General features: G+C 44.0%; 3 protein-coding genes across 4 annotated transcripts; 2 read left to right on the forward strand and 1 right to left on the reverse strand.

Annotated features, from left to right (window-relative positions):
- Window positions 1-754: 754 nt before the first annotated feature.
- LOC108102939 (phospholipid-transporting ATPase IF) lies at window positions 755-4387 on the forward strand. Its single transcript, XM_017208208.2, has 7 exons — window positions 755-975; window positions 1047-1172; window positions 1236-1806; window positions 1879-2293; window positions 2359-2950; window positions 3017-3809; window positions 3865-4387. Exons 1-7 carry the CDS (start codon window positions 774-776, stop codon window positions 4349-4351), a joined length of 3186 nt encoding a protein of 1061 aa, XP_017063697.1. The 5' UTR covers window positions 755-773; the 3' UTR covers window positions 4352-4387.
- Window positions 4210-12635, reverse strand: LOC108102936 (serine/threonine-protein kinase ATR). 2 transcript variants are annotated; one of them, XM_017208199.2, is made up of 6 exons: window positions 12355-12635; window positions 10084-12295; window positions 9732-10025; window positions 4967-9673; window positions 4718-4845; window positions 4210-4280 (listed from the first exon to the last, which is right to left on the reverse strand). In XM_017208199.2, exons 1-5 carry the CDS (start codon window positions 12579-12581, stop codon window positions 4720-4722), a joined length of 7566 nt encoding a protein of 2521 aa, XP_017063688.2. In that variant the 5' UTR covers window positions 12582-12635; the 3' UTR covers window positions 4210-4280; window positions 4718-4719. The 2 variants fall into 2 exon arrangements, with proteins under 2 accessions (XP_017063688.2, XP_017063687.2); XM_017208198.2 differs by lacking the exon at window positions 4210-4280 and having other exon boundaries at window positions 4618-4845.
- A 364-nt stretch (window positions 12636-12999) lies between these two features.
- Window positions 13000-15526, forward strand: LOC108103006 (negative elongation factor D). Its single transcript, XM_017208325.2, has 5 exons — window positions 13000-13155; window positions 13263-13975; window positions 14099-14545; window positions 14605-15086; window positions 15147-15526. Exons 1-5 carry the CDS (start codon window positions 13093-13095, stop codon window positions 15176-15178), a joined length of 1737 nt encoding a protein of 578 aa, XP_017063814.1. The 5' UTR covers window positions 13000-13092; the 3' UTR covers window positions 15179-15526.
- Window positions 15527-15714: the final 188 nt, after the last annotated feature.

The following is a 15714-nucleotide window of genomic DNA, read 5'->3' on the forward strand; positions in this document are numbered from 1 at the left end:
GGATAGGCAACTTATTTGACAACAGATCACCCAATAATAGGTAACCCCCCTTCGAATCTCAACTGTATTTCCTTTTATACAGAAGCAAAGAGTCCAGAGCTCAAAGACCTTCATTTATTTTTGAAAACAGCTACAAGTGCCATGGCTATAATCAAAGTGTTTTGCTGATTAGACAAGTGATTAGAGTTAGCATGTAAACCGATATCAGGTGGATTAGATATTGGAATTTTAAATAGACGATACTACTAATCAGTAAGTGTTTTAATACAAAAAGTTTGTTCATTGCTATGAAGTAATCTTTTAAATGACTTTAGCAATTCCACATAGCCAAAAGGAGTAGGTGAATCGAGAGATATAGGGGCCAAGATTAAAATTCAAATTCATTATTAATCTGACATGTAGTGGACATCTAATCTGAGCTGCAGAGTGCCTAATGACGATAATTGTGTTGGACTAATCTGTCATCGGCAAAACGCCGGAAACACGACCAAAACTTAGTGTCCAGCCTTTTTTCGATGGGATAGCTCTGTGACAGGGGCCACTTGGAAACCCAAATAGGTTTTTATATAAGCAAGGGGAATGGAACATTATCTTTATCATACGCCAATTTATATGGCTAATTCAGTTTGAAATTCAGTCGAACTTTTACTCCGAAAGGCATCACGCGTGCGCACCTCCGTTCGTATTTTTTTTTCTTAGCTATAATGATCGCCGGACCTCTTCTGAATGATCAGTAGAGATAGAAGACAAAGTTTTCAGTTAGCTTTGCAAAAATGGGTGCGAATAAGAAAAAATCTGAAGATCCACTGCGGATCAAGATCGGTGGAATCGAGAGTCGTCAGAAGAAGCCACTAAACCGAGTGACAACCACCAAGTACACTTGGCTAACATTCCTGCCCCTTAACTTCTATGAACAGTTTAGACGAGCCGTTTACTTTTACTTTTTGATAATCACAATCATATCATTTTTCGTAAGTAAGTATTGCCGGTTGCACTGCAGATATTACTATATATCAATTGCTAATCGGACATTATTAACAAATTAGATGAAACAATATCGCCACTGGTTTCCCTGCTTCCCTTGCTATTTGTGATGATTATCACGGCTCTTAAAGAGGGCTTGGAAGATTTATCTAGATCGAAAAGTGATAAGCTTGTTAACACAGCCAAAGGTAAAAATGTGGTCCTGACTTTTTATATGGATATAATACGACATAGATTATATATAATTCTAGTTACTGTAATCCGAAATGGAAAGGAAGAGGTAATAAACTCACAGTTCATTGTGCCAGGCGATCTTGTCGTGGTGAGGAATGAAGGTGATGTGCCTTGTGATCTCGTCCTTCTGCAATCTTCAAGTGCAGACCGCAAATGCTTCGTGACCACAGCCAATCTGGATGGAGAAACGAATCTGAAGACCATCTCAGTCCCACCGAACTATATACTTTCCTCGGAAGATGGACTTGAGGGCAAGGATTGCATTGTCTGCGAGCCATCAACCTTTGATCTGTACAGCTTCAATGGACGTGTAGAGTTGAACTCTCGAATCGAAGCCAGAGGAGTAGGTGGTGCTGGTGAAGCCCTGCCACTGACCATTGAGAATCTTCTGCTTCGTGGTGTTAGAGTTAAGGGCACCGAGCGAGTAGTTGGATGTGCTATCTACACCGGGATGCATACCAAATTGCAACTGAATAGTCGCTATACGGGTAACAAGTCGGCCTCCAGCGAGAAGTACATCAACAGGTTCATGGTGGCCCTCATCGTGGGAATGATCGTGGTGGTAGTGGTATTATATCTGATCGAAAGGTAAGGGTTACTTCAAAAGTAAGAGCTTTGATTAAACTAAGTTCTTACTTACTTATGATTTGATTTTTACAGGCATAAGGAGGCGAAGGTTGTCCCAACAATGCCCTTCTTGGGACCGCCTAGCAATTTCAACTCGGCTTGGCAAATCTTCGAGGACTTCCTTTCATTTTTGCTACTCTTCAATTACATGGTGCCAATATCCGCTTACATGAACATTGAATTGTACCGCATTTTCGGAATGCATTTCATGCACAATGATCTCCATTTGTACGATGAGGAAACCGATCAGCCATGCCGTGTTAATGCCTCCAATCTTAATGAGGAATTGGGTCAGGTTAATATTCTCTTCTCCGACAAAACTGGCACACTCACCAAGAACCTCATGAAGTTCGTAAACTGCTATGTTTCCGATAAGAATTTTCAACTGCAAAATACCCATCTCCTTTGCGAGGCCACCGGGGAACAGTTTGAACTGGAAAAGCTAGATGTGAGTATGGCCGGAAAAGTACTTTAAGTATAAATCTAAAATTATTCTCATCTACCTTAATCCAGAGCGAAGCAATTATCTTTTTTGAGGCACTAGCCGTCTGTCATACTGTGGAAGTCCTCCATGAAGTGGGTGAAAAGCCTTTGGAGTCGCCAGAATCCGTATCGGAACGTAGTCATTTGATGGGCAGGAAAATTGTTGATCGCTATCAGGCAACCAGTCCCGATGAAAAGGCTCTCCTTGAGGGCTGTGCCAGCCTAGGTCTTGTGTATGAGGGTCAGGACAATGATATTTTGCGCATCTGCCAGTATCCCAGCGTTGAGAAACTGCAGTTTGAGCGTCTTCATGTCCTGGAGTTCAGTTCGGAACGACAACGGATGAGCGTTATTTTAAGAGATCAAAGCGGTACCATCTGGCTATATTCTAAGGGAGCAGAAAGCGCCATCTTTCCACGGTGTAAGTTGAGTCCTCGTGTGGAACAGACTGACAGTCAGATTACGAAGTATGCACAGAAAGGTCTTCGCACTATGGCCTTGGCGCGACGTACTCTAACAGAGGAGGAGTTGGCCAACTTCGACGTGCTCTACCGGAAGGCGAATACCCAGCTAAGCAATCGCAACGAGCTAATTGCAGAATGTTACGAAACGGTAGAGATTGGTAAGTGTTTTTCCTGCAAAAGGAATCAAGTTAGTTTATGGACTATGTTCTACTTACTTCTTGCAGATCTAAACCTTCTTGGAGCCACTGCCCTGGAGGATGCACTGCAAGAGAACGTGGGTGAAACCCTGGAAGCCCTGCAAACAGCTGGATTAAAGATCTGGGTTCTTACTGGTGACAAAGTAGAAACGGCCTACAACATCGGTCTGGCTTGCCGGCATATTCCTCCAGGATCAAAGCAGCATTTCATTGTCAACGTGACTGAGCCCGCGGAGCTATTGTCAAGACTTAAGGAGATAGAGGGAGATAATCCGGAAGTCCTAGTAGTCGATGGTATAACTATAACAGCGCTATTAAAGCATACACCACGCCAGTTTGCCGATCTCGCCCTGCATTGCCGAGCGGTACTCTGTTGCCGGCTGAGTCCGCTGCAGAAGTCCGAGATTGTCACACTGATTAAGCGGCGCAAAAAACATATAACGGCTGCCATTGGCGATGGTGCTAATGATGTGTCCATGATCCAGGAGGCGCATATTGGCATTGGGATCACGGGTCGTGAGGGAAAACAGGCTGCCCGATGTGCTGACTTTGCTATTGCCAGGTTTGAGATGCTGCGTCGCTTGTTCCTCGTCCATGGACACTACAACTCCCATCGCCTGGCCTTTTTGGTGCTCTTCTATTGCTACAAAAACATCATCATCACTGGATGCATGGCCCTGTTCCAGGTCTACGATCTATTCTCTGCCACCAATGTCTACAACTCGCTTTATCTTTGGCTCTTCGACATCGTCTATATCTCGTTTAGTTTCACGTACTTGGCCATTTCCGATAAGGATTATAGCGAGGAAACGCTGCTCAGGTAATGAATAAAAATCTTTATGAATATATAACTTATTTAATAATATCAATTTCAGACATCCGGAGCTATACAAGCCACTAGCCCACAATCGCCAGGCATCCATGAAAGTTTTCTGCTTGTGGATGCTCAATGGTTTTGTCCAGTGCTTCATAATCTTTTACTTCACCTACCTCGTGCTCAACGATGAGAATGTCCTCTTTAATGGAGGACAGACAGCTAGTTTCCAGACCTTTGGAACGATGCTCATAACTATAATAGTGATTGTGGGCAATCTGAAACTGCTTCTGGTTGCCCGATACATGACCTATCTGAACATTTTCATGATCTTCGCCTCAATTGCTGCCTTTATGCTGACAACATATCTATATAACCTGGATACAAGTGGAGAGCTCTATGATGTCTATAATCAGTTCATAACCTCATTTCCGCTATGGCTATTCACGATTGTCTGCTCGGCAGCTTGTCTACTGCCTGATTTTATTATCAAGGTTGTTAATGATATGTTCAGAAAAGTACCGCCCGACAGCAAGACAGGAGTATAAAAAATCAAATCAAAAATTAGCAATGATCATTAAACGTTTTATAATCTTCATTTATGAAAGGTTTTTAAGTTTATTGGTTAATTTATATATTAATATTAATTAAAAGGAATTTAATTAAGTTACATTTAATTTTAAAGTACTTCACAACTTTTCTTTAAAGCGACGAATTATTGTCAAAATCACCAACAAATATCAAAACGAATTTAAAAATCTGAACTTAACAAATAACAATCGATCTAGTATTTTAATAAATTTACTTTTTCTGATCCATATAAAAACTCAACATTTATTATTTACAGAAACAATCTTTAAGAAACTTGAGAAACGAGTTTTTGACTTTGGAAAGACATAAATCAAAAGACTTACTTTTAAAGAAATGCTCCCCAGCCAATGTACATTGCCGCCAAGTTGTCCACTTTGGTGGCCTCGTTTATAAGAAAGTTGACCTGACCCTCGGTCGAAAGAGGAATGCTGTTGGCCTGCTGACGCTTGACCTGTAAACAAAATTCGGATTAATTAGCTGATTTTAACTTGCTTAAGAAATATCTTAACAATTATCCAAGGGTTGTAGATAACCCTTTTCCCCACTTGATAAAGATTAGAATCTATACTTACATGTCCCTGCAGACGATCGGCGATTCGCTGTACATCCTTTGTGATTTTGGCAGTGGCTGCACCATTTCTAGTTTGTGCTCCCACATCGTAGACAAATGGCCTTAGCATGGACATGAGGGTCTTGGTTTCCTGCTTTAGCAGGCGCAGCGTTATCTCACAGCACTTCCGATAGCTACCTTCCACACCTAGCGGACCCATGGCGACGGTCATGTTATGTGTAAGCCGGAAGGGTACAACCTCAGGATAAGCCAGCAGCTCGCCCTGATTAAATAGGCAATTGAAGTCCACATGGACAGCATCGCCGTTGCTATCGGCAAACAGAATATTCTCTCCATGGCGATCGCCAAGTCCTAGGATATAACCCACCATAGACATGACGGCCACGGTGCGAATGTAAGTATTCCTCGCCTCATACCAACTGTGCAGGGTGACGAATCGTTGACGCAGCCACTCTTGGAAGACCGGCGGATGGGCAGGTATCAGCTTCTTGGTAAAGACCTCTCGCTTGCGCTCTATAGATTCATTCAAAGGCACAGCCAGCTGGTGTAATTGTCGGCCAGACATCACCTGTCCCCGCTGAGCATACAAACTCATACAGATACTCCGATATGAGGCAAGATTGGGCAACCACTCGACTAGGCCGCACTCCTCGTTAAACGGTAGCACGGCGTATGTACGGATGTGAAGTCTCCGCTGTCTGGCTGGAGCATCCTGATGCAGATATCGTTTGACCAGGCCATTAAACTCCATCAAACGAGCATCGCGACGCAGATCATCCTTGGGTTTTACCAAAACATCGTAATCTTGGCCATCACTGCAGCGAATGGTTAGCTTCTTGGGTTTTGCCGCCGAGCGCAGGACTAGCACTGACTCCTGAAAGCCACTGATGTATATCTGTTGATAGGGAAACCAATTGACCTTCGCTGCAGTCGTTGGAAGATGCGAAAGCGTCGATGAGGTCGGATCTGAACTTAAGGGCAATGTTGGCTGCATGTACTTCTCAAAGGGCAGGAGTATATTCGAGAAGTCCGCCTGTTTGCATAGTTTGGTGAGCCGTGTGTCCAGGTCACTCAACTTATATGTCCGATCAAGGGTTACTTCCTTGTTGGTGATATCCATGAGACGTTCCGTCAGCGAATTAAAATCATGCAGCAATTTCTGAAAGGTAGAATTCTGCAATCGGCTGTCTGTGAGAATAAGTTTACAGCGCTTAATCCTGTTCGCTTTGGCCGATTTGAAATGTGGCAAAAGCATCCACAGCGACTGCTGAGGATATTCCTCCACTAATCGTATTATCACATTACGGAGAACCGAGAACACCTCTGGCAATGGATGACAAAGACGACTCAGCATTTGTGAGTAAACAGTGTAGAACATAGCCGTAGGCAAAGCAGTACAGCAGTTTGTCAGCAAATCGTTCATCTTCTTCACCTGCTCAGTGTTGGTAGACGTCTCTGTGGTGTCCAGCCATAGGCTAATCAGTCGTGGCATTGACTGGTAGACATGCTCGCTACCATATCGCAAAGATCTTGCATAGTTGACCATCACATTGATGAGCATATCATCAAGGTCACTATTGGGGTCTGATTTGCTAGCCTGCTTTGCCTCACGGATCTTCTCCAGAAATTGTGCCATCTGTACGTAGCAGCTCTCCGATTGACGATGCACGAGAATGGCCTCCTCGAAATACTTCAGAACAGCATCCGCACACAGATGCATCGATTCGGCGCTATACACAGCCTGTAAGTACTTCCCACAAAAGAAGAGATGTCTTTGCTCCGGCGCCAGTTGCTTGACATTACCTTGGCACGACGAACGCATAATGGACAGCTGCTCCTCCAAATAGTTCATGGCCATCACCTGATCGCCCTTTTGCCATAGAAGTTTAGCTCGCTCGATGAAGAGACCCGTGGGTTTATATTCCGCTGCTTTGAGAATATAAAGTTGGGCACGCTGCAGTTGGCCGGCATTTCGATTGATTTGAGCACTATTTAGCCAGATTCTCGCCAGCTCCGTCTGCAAGGGGGGCAGCAGATGACTACGATCTGCCAAGCGGCGTTGAAGTTCCGCCAACAGATTCCGGCGGAAACTGTAGATGGACTCTTGCACACGAACTTGAGGCTGGATAACCTGCAGACGATACTGCCAATCCTCGAAGTACTTCTTCATAAGCCTCTCTTGATTGTCCTGATCGCGATCCTGTTCCAGATTCTCTACAAGCTGCTGGCTGCACTGCAGTTCATGAACTAAGTGAAGCTTCAACACCGCATCATATGCATTTGCATATGAATGTTGCTGGACTGCAGAGCAGCTTCGTAGCTGCTCCAGCACCGAGCCACGCATGCCGTCTAGCAATGCGTCGAATTCGATCCGCGTGGTAAGTGGCCTACGCAGCTTTAGACAGCCTTGTGAACACTGAGCTGGCCAGTTGGACTGAACCTCCTCCAGCTCATCGTAGCTTCCCAGGCGCCAGAGTAACTCTGACTTGCATTCTGCAAAGCACTGATCCGAGTACTGATCAGACAATCTCTGCCAGAGGCCGTCGGCTATCAACTGGGCTGTCTTGGGTGTGTCCCTCAAATATGCATCGATCATGGCGCGTACATGATCTGGCTGCATTTGGTCCGTACTGGAGAGAAGCTGCTCATAGGATGTAATCATATCCTGCTGTCGCTCCACCAGTCGATTGACCAGGATGTCTTGCATCACACTCATGTCATAGCTGCGAACCTGCACGGCTCCCTCCACCGAATCGGGATCCCTTAGTGATCCGTATACTTCCACAAGGAATGTAAATTGTTCCAACAATCTCTTAGATTTGTCTATGCCGCCCTCTTCCAAATAGCTCTCTAAGTAGCTAAGTGCACGAGCATATTCGCCACAATTGTAGCTAGCGCGAGATACTAATAACTTGGGTATCTGATTAAGGAATTCGTGGATCTTTCGGTAGTTAGAATCGATCGTCTCTGGCGGCTTTCCACCGGTGCTTCGGCCATGAATTCGCTGCCACTCCCTTAGCCAACGCTGTAGAAAGTCCAAGAGTTCGGCGCACAGCTTTCCGGCCAGCCGAGGAACACGGCTGGAGTCCTCTTTTCGCTCCAACACAGAGTTGGTTGTTAAGGGCTTGATCCCCGCTGCGTACTTTCGAGATTCGAATTGCTTAAAGGCGTTCTCCTTAATCGCTCCAAGCTCCTGGCGACCCTTCACTGAACTTGAACTTTCCTCATTGGCTCGGAGGACGGCCATGAACTCCTCCTGGATATGTTTCCTCTGCTCCTCTGTGCACTCGAGCAGTGCGTGCAAAAGAATGTAAGGATAGAATGTGCTTAGCATATTACCATCCCGCTTGATGCACGGTTTGTAAGAGCTAAGTAGGTGGCGAGTGTCCGAGGATTGAATGTAGTCGATCAATCGACTGGCCCAGAGAAAGGCCCATTCCTCGTAAAAGTTGTGTGAATAGTGACTTCCAAAAAGGGGCTGTTGCAGGCAGGTACTAGGACGATGGCAGCAAGTGTAGCAGGAGTGCAGCATTGGTTCCATAACCTGACGCATTCTCGCCGGCAGCGACTGCCAAAGCTGCACCTTCTTCTGCTCCTTGGGCGAAATTCCACAAACAGCCAGCGTCTCCTGGATGGCAAGTGAGAAACTATCCACATGCTTCGTCTTCTGCTGGAACTGATAGCCACGACACAATGAAGTCAGGGCTAAGACGGCAAAATCATCCGACAAAATATTGAGTGGCAGCTGCTGAGGACTGGCAAAATTGAAGTTCGAGGGTAGATAACTGGCATCAATAGCTCCCAGTTCTCCGAGGCACTTGGCCGAAGCCATTTGAAGTTGACTATCATCGTGCTGGCATCCAGCCATCAAAACATTCACTATCTGCTCCAGCAGAGGTTCTAGAGGCAATTCACTTAGGATTGTGCTGTTTAGCTGTGGTCGTCGCCTTCCAAAAAGTTCGCCAAGATGCTGAAGGGCATAGACACGCACCTGTAAACACTCATCCGTGATGTGCTTTTGCAGGAACCGCAATTGTTCCACCAGTTGTGGCGATGTATTTGATTGACTCTCGCCTTCCGCCGATCCCTTCAAGTCCAGATGGGCTGTATGCCTTTTGATGCACTTTTGAATAGAGGGCGCGACATTCTCCATGCGATCTAAGAAGTACAGATCTGTTATGAAGTTGCCCAGCATGGAAGCGTTTCGTAGGATTATAAACTCATACAGATCATTGACTTGCTTCACGCTCTCGCTATCCGCTAGCAGCGGCTGCAGAGTGGCCACAATTCTTCCGAGCGACGGTCCCAGCTCCTGTACATTTACCACATGCAAGAATATATGCCAGATCTTTAAACAAATGCGCTGAAGGCGAGGCTCCTGCAGTGTGTGAACGAAACTTAACATAGCAATGATCTTGAAACGAAACTGAGTGACGTGTTGTGAGCCCACGAATCGCATGATCTGTCCCAAACTGTACAAAGTCTCCTCCTTCAATGGCTTTTCAAAGGACGGTTCACTCAGACAGCTCTCGAAGTATGTTATCACGCCCAGGAAACGCTCAGCTATAAAATTGGCAAACTCAGCATTGGTAGTTTGACTTGATAACTCCTCCTCGGAACCGATGGATAGCTGCAAAAGGCTCTGGAAGGATCGCATCACGAATGTTGGGTTCCGATTGAAATAAATTAGCAATTCGGCCACCGTTTGCTAGCAAAAATAAAACATAAAAAATAAAATAATAAAAATAAAATATAACTCAGCCAACCTTAACATCTGCATTCATTAGCTGTTGCAGACTTGATTGTGTGCAGCTAACCACCAACTCAATGCAACTATTGGCCAGCTCTGGTTCCTCGGTAAGATAAACATGGGTGTAGAGACGCAGAAACGAGATGGAAAACAACGTTGAAATGGGTTTTCGCAATTGTTTGGCTATCAAAACCAAAACTCCTTTAGATCGCGGCTCAACGATGCAGTGCGGCAAAACCATTGCTGTCACAAGGCGATGGTACTTGCAGGTAAACTCCTGGACGCACGTAAATCCCAACATTTTTGAAAGCTACAGAAACAGAAACAAGGTCAATTTTGGTCAGGTAAAATGAACTTAATATACTTACCGCCCTTAGAGATCTGGTGAAGCGAACGCCATCCGAAAGATATCCTGTTAAGGCAAGACGAACAGCAAGGTTGAGGGCATCTCGCTTATAACAGTTCCACAAATTAATCGTCTGCAGACCATGACTGGCACACATCTCAGTAGCTGCCAGCACTGCTTCCTGAGCCACCAAAGATCGAATGTGTACCAAAAAGAAGAACGTCATTTTAAACCAATGGAAGAGCCAGATTTCATCGTCTTCCGTGTGAGCAATGGCATTCAATATGTTCAGCATACGCCTTTGCTGCAGAACATTTTGCTCTGATAGTGGTTTTTCTAACATAACTTTAATAGAACTAAGAAGAAGATTGCCCAACTTTTCCATAAAATCTGGTGAAAGGGCTCGCATTCCAGAGACTAGAAGACCTAGAATCTTAACGCTAACCTTTTGTAGTCGATCCGTTTCCTTAAGCAAACGGAGAATAATGTTAGGATCGAAGCGCAGTAGATCCAGGTGGTGGGAAATGTAAGAAAAATCTTGATAAAATAAAAAATCTTTGGCTATCATCTCGAGGGCAGCGCTGGAGAAGTCTAGACAAGCCAGTGGCTGCTTGCATTTCCCGAGGTAAATGCCTGGTAGATTCTCTGGCAATGGTCTACATTTCGGACAGTACAACTCAATCCGATCTTGGACTTTAAAGACACTTAAAGTTCCTGGTTGGGAGCACAGCAATAAGCGTATAACATGAGCACGTCCAATTCGACTTGTAATGGAGGGAAGAGCTTTCATAAGTTGCTCCGGTTTTATGTAACCTGATATGTACAACTGTGGAAGATTGTTAAAAAATAATTCCTGCGTGTTCTCGGTTTTCATGAGACTTATGAACTGCTGGCCATAGAATCCTTGCATTTGGGTATGGGCACTCGAAGGTGTCTCCAATCGAATGGCACACAGATGGGATAACTCCATATGCCGCTGAAGAATTGCCAGAAGTTGGTGTTGTGTTTGTGTCTTTAAAAAGTGTCGAATGAAGTTGACCTGCATTAGAAGCGAGCAGACTTCCAAATACATGTGTTTCGTGTCTAAGCGACATTTCGATTCCTGCTCAACCAATTGCATTGAAAGGTTATTCCAGTTGGTGTCCGTTATCTTTATGATTTCACATTGCAGCGGCAGTTTGGTCAACACTGAGGAATCAATATGACCTTCTTGTTCAGCAATCTTGTGCTGGCTCTGTGACAAAACGAGCTGTTCTAGCTGTTGAAATGTGCGTAAAATAGCAACTACTTCCTGCCACTCCTTGGCTAAAACCTCCTTTTTCTGAATAATTTGCGTTAGGCTTTGTGTTAGCACTTGCACCACTGTTGTGCGTATCTTAGTCTGTTTTAAGCCCATTAGCGCCAATATGGGCAGTAAATGTGATGGGTGGGTGTGCCAATGACTTAGGACAAGCTGCTGCAAGTGTATTAACTGCTCCAATGACGTTTCTGAATGCTCTAACTGGCTATGAATATAGGAACTTAAAGTTTCTAAGAGTTCATCGTCTAGTTCGATGTTTGTGGGCAAGCTAAGTATCTCATTTAGGAGCAGATAGCCAAGTTGAAGAGCTGGTTGGCCACGGGTTTGCAGAACAAGCAGCAGCTGCTTTGTGGTCACATTCAGTTGTTTTAGTTCCTGGCGTGTCATACAACCCATCTCTAACCACTTGAAAACGGTGGACCACATAATTATCGTTGCCTCCAGCGTCAACTGGGCATAATGACTAACGTCCGGATTTGTTAGCCAGCTGGTAGCTGACTGTGACCGCAGGACACTAAGACAGTAATTCAGGCTGGCCAGTTTGGTATCCATGTCGCACTCCTTGATGATTAGTAATGCCTGGTGTAAGCTGCTCGAAAATATATCGCCATGAGTGGCATATCCAATATGATGGGCATGCTGCAAAACTTCTAGCAGACTCTTTGCATACATGTCGGCCTGCTCAATGGGCAATTTAATATCTTCAAATGAGCACTGTGGGTCGAACTCCTGCAAGCAGGACACATCGCATCGAAATATTCTCAAGGTTATTGTAGAATTATGGTCGTCACAACCTTGGCTAAAGTCCAACAAGCTTAGCTGCAGGTGCGTCTCCTCAAGCGCTTCTACATAGGCCAGTACCAGGCGTTCGTACAACTTAGGATGATTGGAACAGCAGGAGCTAAGTATTTTCCTTTGTAGATTGATGCACTGGCTGCAGCAGAACAATGGCGTGCATTATGTTTACAGCTAAAAGCTTATATTAAATCTCACCTGCCATCTGGAGTTTCACTAAGGCACTTGGCCAGTTTGTTGAGCAGCCACAAAAGGAAAGTGTCCTGGAATTTATTGTGCAGCTCTCGTACCAACGAGCAGCTTATCAGACTCGGTTCCTGGCACAGAATGTCCTCAATTACGCTGTACACTCGGGACAAGTTGGTTACGTTCCGGTTAACGTGGTTGTAGAGCAACTTCCACATATCTTTTCGTTGGTTCGACATTTTGCCAATTTTATTTTAAATAATCCACAAAACCGAGACATTTCTTTACGAACTACCGGCATTATTGGCAGCGTTGCCACTTCTCTTCTCTGTATCGATTTTTATCGATATCTTTAATATTCGATTTTTTTCATTTAACAGCAACATTCCAACTACATATATGGAATATACCTTATTCACGTTAGAGGCAATTCAAATAATAATTCAATTTATCTCTACACTGCCATGCTATAATTGTTGAGTTCATTTTGAAAAACTTTGCCTATTTGTATTGGATTTATATAATACATTAAAATGTGCCACAATTTTTTTAATTACTTCAAACCATTTTCGTTCTATTTCTTGCCAAGTAGATAGATGCGAATAAGCAGCTGCAGTGTAAACAGTACATAATCGTTCTGGAAGAGGTATTTTTTCGTTAACGTTTTACTACAACACTAACAAAAAACCAGAATTAATCAAAATAAGAAAAGTTTATTATATGTTAATGTAACTAAGATTTTAAGATAAAATGGAAGTAGAATACGACGACTCCGGCTGGCAAGGCCGCGCCAAAGGGCAGTCAAATCCGGAGGTAATTAGGGATATGGCGTGGCGGGATATCCCGGTTAACCGCTGACGCCGTTGGCTAGATTTACATATCCATGATTATTATTAATTTTTCCTCTAATCTTATTGAAGGAAATGCTCGAGGATAACCCGCAAAAGACGATCCAGGAGTGTCTGGAGAAGTTCCTCACACCGGACTACATTATGGAGCCGGGCATATTCACACAGCTTAAGCGGTACTTCCAGTCTGGTGGATCACCGGAGGAAGTTATATCAATGCTGTCGGAAAACTACAAGGCGGTGGCACAAATGGCTAACCTCCTTGCCGAGTGGCTAATCCTGGCTGGTGTTAAGGTGACGGAGGTTCAAGCCATGGTCGAGAATCACCTTAAGGAGATGATATTGAAGTCCTTTGATCCCAAGAAGGCTGATACCATCTTTACGGAGGAGGGTGAAACGCCCGACTGGCTTACCGAGATGATTGACCACTATACGTGGCGTTCGCTGATCTACCGACTGGCCGAAGAGTATCCCGACTGCCTTATGCTTAACTTTACAATCAAGTTGATCTCCGATGCTGGTTTCCAGAGTGAGATCACTTCCATCTCGACGGCTGCACAACAGATCGAGGTCTTCTCGCGGGTTCTCAAAACATCGATTGTCAAATTTCTAAATAATCCTGATGATGTACATGGCGCTATTCAGGAGTGCGCTCGCATGGTCTGCCATGGTCAACACACCTATGTTTACTCCCAAGTGCTTATCCAGGTCCTCAGCCAGGAGCAGAAGGGTGGATTCAACATGAAGCGCCTGTCACAGGAAATCATTAAATACGCCCTGCAAAAGTGAGCAAAATAGATAATTAATTACTGTCTCGTTGAAAGCCATTACACTATTATTTTTAACATTGATTGAAAAAAATTCCTAACTTTCTCCTTAGTAAATATCTTCCCTTTCCTATATTCCAGCAATCAAAATGTGACCCCTATAACGATGGCTCTAAATGGTTCGGCGGTCTATCCGCAGGCATGTCAAGCCCTAACTTCCATGCTAACCCGCAACACACTTAATCCCGCCGATATTACGGTTCTGTTTCGCAATTATTCCGGATCTGACCCGCCGCCCATCGACTTGATACGGAACCCACAGTTTTTGGAGCTTCTGGTGGATGCCCTCTTCCGCTCCGGCGTTAAGATTAATCCCGAGCACAAGCCGAAGTATATGTTTCTTCTTGCCTACGCGTCCGCGGTTATTGACCAGCCTGCCAAAAAGCGGCCCATGACCGAGCGCATGCTAAACAAGGAGGAGCTTAAAAGTACAATTCAAGCTATCGAAAAGGCGCATACCATCTGCAATGTGGATCAGGGATCAACCGAATTGATTGCCGAGCTGCAAACGCTTTACAATTGCATCAAGTGAGTAGGCAAAAATCTAGTCATGTTTTTATCATATAAAAACCTACTTTCATCTGTAGATATCCAGTTGTGGGAGTTGGTGTGATTCGGTGGATCGAAAACGTGGTAATGGAGCCGTCCTACTTTAAACTCTCCACCGACAGCTGTCCCACGCATTTGGCAGTTCTCGATGAGGTGGCCGCCGTGCATCCCACCCTGCAGCAGCAGATACTATTCCTGCTCATCCGCCTTTTCGAGTCCAAGCAAGATGAATTGGAGATTCTCGTACAACTGGAGATGAAGAAAATGATCTTGGACCGGATGGTTAACCTGCTAACACGTGGCTGCGTTGTACCCGTTCTGCGATACATTAAACAGTGTTGCGCCATCGAGGATACAGACATTTCGCTGATCAGGTATTTCGTTACTGAGGTTCTGGAGACCATAACACATCCGTATTCACCGGAGTTCGTACAACTTTTCCTGCCTATGGTGGAGAACGAGGAAATCACAGGAACGATGCGCGGCGAGGGCGACAACGATCCCGTGTCCGAATTTATTGGTAAGTGAAGTCCACCTGTTTTCACATTTCTTGCTGACCATCGTTTTCCATCTCTTTCAGTTCACTGTAAAGCACATTATACGACTGTATAGAAAGGGGCAATAGAGGGGTATTTTTAGGGGCAATTACCTTGAAACAGTCTATAAAACTACCCAATTTTCAATCAAATTTTTATATACATTTTTTTAGCGTACTTCACTTTTTGTAAGATTTAGCAACTTAAAAATATGCAAGTCTCTCCTTAACGAAAAGATAAAAGAATTATACAAACAAAAGTTTAATCAATCGATACCTTTATCGCCTAAGATCTATCTTCATTCTAATTCTAATTTCCTTGAGTTTTTGATTGTCATTTTTATGCTACAAAGCTCAATACATTTAATTTGTTAAACCGCTGCTTTATATTGATTGTGAATAAAATTATTAACGCTTCTACAGAATTTTGCTTTAAAATTCAATTAATTATCTTCGAATCTAACAAAAAATTGTATAGTTATTAGGAAAATTAAATTGTATAAATATAGTTGGTAAAAATCATAATAAAGCTACTATTGATACGTTATTACTAAATAATAACAGAAATTTAAGAATTAAAATACGACAATAGAAAATACAAATATATTGTACA

Source organism: Drosophila eugracilis, unplaced genomic scaffold (genome assembly GCF_018153835.1).
Source record: "Drosophila eugracilis isolate 14026-0451.02 unplaced genomic scaffold, ASM1815383v1 contig_2153, whole genome shotgun sequence".
NCBI lineage: Eukaryota > Metazoa > Arthropoda > Insecta > Diptera > Drosophilidae > Drosophila > Drosophila eugracilis.